Source organism: Pundamilia nyererei, unplaced genomic scaffold (assembly GCF_000239375.1).
Source record: "Pundamilia nyererei isolate P.nyererei 1_Seehausen unplaced genomic scaffold, PunNye1.0 scaffold00077, whole genome shotgun sequence".
Lineage (NCBI taxonomy): Eukaryota > Metazoa > Chordata > Actinopteri > Cichliformes > Cichlidae > Pundamilia > Pundamilia nyererei.
Window position 1 is genome coordinate 488,587 of NW_005187478.1, and position 6,967 is coordinate 495,553.

The 6,967-nt window shown below is 39.8% G+C and overlaps 1 protein-coding gene across 1 annotated transcript in view; it reads left to right on the forward strand.

Moving 5' to 3' along the window:
• The first annotated feature begins 902 nt into the window (after window positions 1-902).
• The window catches only part of LOC102195407 (uncharacterized), a 7,391-nt gene continuing 1,326 nt past the window's right edge, over window positions 903-6,967 (forward strand). Inside the window, exons 1-5 of the mRNA XM_005737542.1 lie at window positions 903-979; window positions 1,740-2,021; window positions 3,958-5,874; window positions 5,955-6,044; window positions 6,458-6,520. Of these exons, the coding sequence (XP_005737599.1) occupies window positions 1,751-2,021; window positions 3,958-5,874; window positions 5,955-6,044; window positions 6,458-6,520 (2,341 nt within the window). The 5' untranslated portion in view covers window positions 903-979; window positions 1,740-1,750. The remainder of the gene's footprint in view (window positions 980-1,739; window positions 2,022-3,957; window positions 5,875-5,954; window positions 6,045-6,457; window positions 6,521-6,967) is intronic.

Below are 6,967 nucleotides of genomic sequence, written 5' to 3' on the forward strand. Positions count from 1 at the left end.
TATATATATATATATAAAGATGGTCATTGTGTTTGCAGTTTTCTGACGTGATGTACATTCTGTTTGAAATGTTACATTAAACCACCAATGATCCATGCATCACTTATAGGAATCTATTTTGAAAGTGAAGATCTCTAAAGTAGATATCATAGATATTTAGTATGAAACAAATCTTTTCTGCCCTAGTCCATGTGGTTGGGGTCTTAACTTATGCACCTTCTCAAAGGTCACATTGACAGTACAAGCTTTTTCCTTCTCCTTGTGTTTGAAGTACCAATATTGACACTGATAAAACAGCAAAAGAAACCTCACAAGATAGCTTGATTGTTCTGTAAATGTCTGCTGAGATCAGATATGGACCTTTTCAGAGTTTATCTTCTGTGGACAGCATTAGAGAATATTTTCTGGGGCAGTGGTAATCCTGTGTTAAGGACAAAGAAGGGTTAAAATCTAAAATTACATAATCCAACACATATGGGATCCTTAACATGGCAGAAGAGTGTTTAAATAGATTTCCTGTCATGTCAATATTTATTTATAATTTCTTTATCATTTTAAGGGGTAGAATATCACTTTGGTGGCTACTTTTGGACTGATGTCCCAGTATCATACTTTGGGCTTTTGCCACCAAGTTAGTGTATGATGAAATGGCTTATATGAGCACAGGTTAGTTTTCTGATACTTCAGTGCAAAAAAGTATGCAGATGTAATTGTAGCACATATTTTATAGAAGACTGAAATCTATATATCTGCCAGAACAGCCTCATTAGATTCATCATTTGTCTGAAGTTTGGCTCCATCTAGTGTTTAGATGTCAGTCCAACAAGACATCTTAGCGTTAGAGACCTGCTGCAAACTCCAAATCAGCACACAGTAGACACATGTGTCTAATCAGGAGCTACTTAAGATCAGGTGTTCATCCCCACTTCTATTTCATTTGTGTTTGCTCTGTCAGTTAACCATTCAGGTCCTTGACAAGGTAAAATTGATAAATATATATGTGTATTTTATTATATTTTTTTAAATGTATCAAAGCAGGATTTTGAATGATGCTAGTATCACAATGACTGATGAGCTTTTTCCATCTGCTGGTTTCAAGGTTCAGTCCTTTTGGTTTTCTGTTTCTGACTCATTTATTCTCTTAATTAGGCTTGGATAGAAAATGCTGTTTATCTTTGCAAATGTGTTCCTTTTCGTTGATCATCCCATTGTGGGTCCTAAATCTTACACTATAGCCCACTTTTTTTTTTTTTTTCAAGAAATCAACTGATGTATGAACACTACTGTCAAGCCAACTTAATGTATTTCTTGAACTGTTAACCTTCTGAACACTTAAACCTGATGCTGCTCCTTGCAGAAATGTTAAATTGACAATGGTGGACAGGTTTTTTTGAGTTACAAACACACAGCTTCAAACTAAATGAAAATTTGGTGCCATAGTAAGGATTTGGGCTGTATCAAATCTGCTATAGATCCCACTGGGTTGAGAGATGATGGCTGAAGACCACAGCGCAGGTTTCTCTTTCCAAACCAGGTCATTTACTCTCTCCTTGTATGTGGTCATGTTTCTGTATGGCATATGCTGAATGAAGAATAATGACACACATTCCCTGTGTGTAATGTCTCTAAGATTTGTCTTACAGGTAGTAAATGTCTTTTCCTTTATTTTTATTTTTATTTTTTTTAAACTGTTCCTATTAATACAATATAGATTCCTAACTGACACCCCTTCCATGTAGGTTGACTGAACATGGCAGCAGCGGTTAACACGCCTCCTCTGGCTCCTGAAGGGCCAAGTGGAGCGAACCCACACGTTCAAGTTAACGCTGACGTTGCAAACTCTGCACAGCAGGATCCAGGACTACACAGCACCAGCCAAGATCCTGGACCATCTCATCCTCAACACCCTGTCTTTCCTAGACCTCTCTTTTATGTTCATGCTCCACCGCTACCCCCATTCCTCCAATACCAGTGGCCCATGCCCTTGCCTTATAATCCCTTTCCAGGCTTCCTAGGCATGGGTAAGTTGAGAATTTTCATTAGTTTATAAATATGTTAAATTGGTGCTGTGCCTATGGACTCAAATTGTGGTCATAAATCATTTGTACTTGTAAATCAAATGCGTGTTTGTGAACTGGGTTTTGTAACCTTGTAAACCAAAATATCTGCATTTTATGTGTGTGTGTGTGTGTGGGGGGGAGGGGTCTGGTTGCACATGCAAAGCAAAAAAACTACGTGTAAAACTCTGCGCTAAAGTCCCTTCACTTGCGTGCTAGTTTAAAGTTACAAGAACAAATCTTGTTCTTCATTTTGAACCTGGAGGATGTCTTTGTAAATATCCCATAGGGGTCATACAAGCCTTTCGGTAGCTGTTGAAAGGGTAAAGTTTTGTTATATCAGTGGCTAGAAATACCATTTGTACTTTAGGATTAGTCTAACACAAAGTCAGGGCTGTATAAATGTGTCGCAGCCCCTGGCCTTAGTGGGCAAGTACAGTATATTATTCTTATTACTGAATAGAGTTTGAATGAGTCGCTCACCAAAATGAATCTGGTTTGAGTCACTGAGTCAGTTGCCCAGAGAGTGCAAAAAATGTACATTTTCACTCAAACGTAATGTTTCTCTTTTCATGTAAATCCTACTGCTAAGATGAGTGATTGAAAAACAACTATTTTTATAGAGCAAAAAAAATTTAAGATTTCTAAAGGGAACATTTATTTTACTTTTATTTTATTAGTATTTTCCTCAAATGTGTCAAATATATATATTTTCATCTAAATGTCCACTGAGCTGTGAGCCAGGGGGCAGTATTGAACGATTGGGTCATGATTGGCACATCACTACCTGGCGTGCGCACTCACAACAATGGCTGAGCGTAAACGGAGTCATATGTGGACGTATTTTACCTCCACAAACAGCCAAGACACGGTTTGCGATACATGTGGCAAGACAGTGAGGTGTTGTGACAACACCACTAACCTCGTCAAACACCTCACGGTAAATCATATCACAGAATGATTATGTTGAGGAGGAGCGGGACAGGTGCTACTAGAGACAGACTTCTCTCTCCTTTAGTGCTGCAGGCAGGCAACATGCTCAAATGGCGCACATGTTCAGATTTTTTATTGCTATATGATAATTCTGCATTATTAAGCAATAAGAACAAGTAGTCTGATGTCCTGTAATCATTATGAAGCTATATTATTACAATTTCATAATACAATTACATATTGTATCATGAAATACCATGAAACATTACGTTTTTGTACAGTGTATCGGATCAGTATCATCGATACCACCCTGAATTTTACTTGGGATCGGAAAGGAAATCGGTGGTATCGCACATTAGTAGTAAAAGGGCATTTATTCTTGCAGGACCTGAAGCTCAGTAAAGCACCTCCAACAGCCAAACCCATCTGTTCTCTGATTGGCTTGTTAAATTTGGTCAATGTCATGTCAATCGCAATCAGCTGAAAGGAATCTGGTCAAGTTTTGTATGTGTAAGCTGAGTAACAAACAGGGAATCTGAGCGCAGAGTTTTACATGTATTTTTCCTTTTGCTTTGTGTGTGCAACTAGACCTTAATGAAAAAATTTAACTTATGTAAATATTTTTACACACACAAATATTCTCATCTACAGATGCACAAACATAAAATTTTCAGATATTTTGGTTTACAAGGTTACAAAACTCAGTTCACAAATGCGCATTTGATTTAAAAGTACAAATTATTTATGACCACAATTGGAGCCCATACTGTAACCCTTGCGCGCTCTCTACATGTATGCATGCAAGATTCAGTCTTTCTAACATGTGTGAAATGGCTCTGCAGCTCCTATCATCACATACAGAGCAGTAACATGTTTATATCTTGTAGAGTAATTAAACTGTAAGGTGGTACTGTCTGTATATTATTCCAAAATGATCACCTTCACTCATTTTATTTTTCTTTTTAAGGATATGGTATGGTCATGCCCCCACTTCCCCCTCCCTCTTACCTGGAGTCTCCAGCTTACATTGTACCACACCCTCAGGTACAACCAGTCGACTATAGACGCCTGCTTCATCCCCAAGTCCACAGTCATGCTCCTTGTGGATCGTTTCAAAATTTAAACCAGACTCGCAGAATTCGCCTGCCTCATACTGTTAGAGAAACGGTGAATTCTGAGGTCCAGACGGAACCCATACACGGAGGTGGAGGTGGCTATGATGAGGGATGCCCAATTCTCAGCTCAGACTCTGGACGTGCAACTGCCTCAAATTCTCCTTCATCCTTAAGCTCTGGTTCCCAAAAACAAGGCTCAGCTGAGGTCGAGACCTATGTGTTGGCCAGTACTGAGGCAAAAGAACAGGTCAAAGGGGCTGGCACAAACAGAGTCATACAGGACTGTCACATGGTGCATCCTACAGGGACGACTGTTCAGTCATCTAGAAGGGCAACTCAAGAAATGCAGGGATGTAAGGATGGTACTGTTCAGGAGTCCTCTCTTATCCCTCCTTGCAGAAATGCACATTGCAACATGTGGTCAGTGAGTTCTCAGGATAGCATGGGGCCAGTATGTAGCTTTTCTCAAAAAGAGGATGAAGTCAAAGAGAGGCGTGTCTCTGTTCCTGACATTCTAAGCTGGGGAGGTGATGCATCACAGAAAACGATGACAATAGCAGCTGAGACACTCCTTCAAAATAATCTTGAGATTCCATGTTATGAAAATGAAGTGGAACATGAAAAGGCTTTTTATCAAAGTCCAAGTAAGCCAAAGAATTATGCAGTGGTGGTTAGCAGTGCTGATGATGTCGATACCGAAGTTATTTCAAGTTCTAAGGACAGTGAAATGATCTTTAAGATCCTCAAACTTCCTTCTCTTTTAGAACCCTTTTCACTGTCAACAAGAGAGGCAGATTCTGTGGAACTACTTGTTAGACCTTGCCTGTCTAATGGAGATGAAATTCTGCAGGCACTAAATGCACTCCGCGAGGGGACAGAAAATGGCAGTGAGACGCATGAAGAGTCTACAGAGACCACTCCAAAGCACACATTTTTAAGTAGATGTCAGATGAATAGAAATATTAATGAATCAGTTTGGTCTGTGGAGTCTCTAGCTCCTTTCATTCCTACTAAGGAGTGGCTACAGCAGAATGGTGTATTTGAACCTGAAGTCATTGTAGAGATGGAGAGGGCTGACAATGGTAAATGGTTAACCAAAAAAGATGACCTAATTGGTACATTTGCTAAAGAAAGAAGGCAATCTTCAAGATTTTCTTCTCCGGACTCTGTTCTGGTGTCAGAAAGTGTTCTTACTTTTAGCACCCCAGCTAAGAAGCAAAGTCCTCCAACGAACCCAGACATGGTGTGTGAAACTGAAGTCTCTGAAACAAAAGGAACTGAAGAAAGCCAAAGCACAGTTCCTTCAGAAAAGTATCCTTTAACTTCACTCACTACCCCGCAGGGTACAATTTTAACTGCCTCCAGTGATGAAGAGATGAATGACCATGGGTCTTCAAATCCTGAGGCTAACCAAAGCCCAAACCAGGGAACTCTTATATATGAGCAAGAGGAGAAAAGCTCAGTTGAGAGAAAGGAAACCTGCCCCATTAACTCTGCAGCAGAGGACAAAGTCTCATCTACTTCCCAAATGACTCTCCAAAATGACACACAAATGGAGGTGGCGACTGGTGCACAAAAAGTAGATGGTCAAATGAGAAATGTGGAACTGGGCGTGCCAACAACTGACCAGAAGACGGCTCAAGTGACACCATCAAAGGGAAATTTAGTAGACTGTGCAATCCAGTGTACTGAACTACAGGGTCTAAAGTGTTTATGTGAGGAGTTAAAGGGAGGCGTGGGATCAAACAGAAAACCTCATAAATATCCAGGTGGTCTGATTTATTTAGTTTTTTAATTGTTTTTTCCTTTCATGCGGGTATAGTGCTCTAATTGTAATTTATCTCCATAGACTGGAAAAAGGCAAATGATGGAAAAGCTGAAGTATTCTGCAATCAGAAAAATTCAAAGAGGAATGGTCAGTGGCGAAACAGAGGTCCAGGTAATGAGATGCAAGCGTCACATTAAAATAATCATGGGTCATCTGAAGGCCTGCCCAAAAAAGACTCGCTGTATCTTTGCTGTCACATTTTTCTAGTGCAAACTTGTTCAGTCCTACAGTGACTTGCGTAGCTTCATGCCCATGGTGAGCAAGTTTGCTGCACACGTGCAAGGCTAACTTTATTCTCAGATGGCCTTAGCTTCAAGTCTTTGATTTATATATTTGACGGCCAGATGAGACTCCTTAATTTGGGAATGCACTGTTGTATACTGTACCTAGAACTGACGCACTGTACTTTAATAACCTGATGAAAAATTGCAGCCGAATGTATCTGGGCCATCGAATGAAAGAGTGGCAATGTAGGACCAGTCACTCGTATTAAGTTAGAGACAACACTACTTCTTTGTTGACAGAAAAGCATAACGGCCAGCAGGAAGACTGCAATGGATACGGAAGCAGACCTGGGAAGTTGAAAGGTGAGTCACTAAATGATCCTGGCTTGTCATTGGATGGAAAATTGTGCTCACATGGGGCAGATCTGATTTTAAAATTGAGTACTAATTGGTCATTTTGGTTTGTTTAGCTGATCAAGTAACATTATCAATAATTATGCAGTAACTCCACAACTCAAACTGAGGTAAATATTGTGTATAAAATAACGTTTCACTACAGTTCTATATCACAACATCATTAACTTGATATCCTTAATGGTGGGCTGATGGCATCTGATCTTGGAAGCTAACAAAGGTTGGACCTGGTTAGTAGACCAGGGCCCGTATCCCTAAAGAATCTTTGTGCAAAAAGTGGCTCCTAGCGGCCAAATTCTCAGAGTCATGACGTTTTCTTAGAACTTCCCCTAAAAGTGACACGACAATCCCAGTTAATATAAAAGCTATTCCTCAAGATTCCTAGCGCTTAAAAGG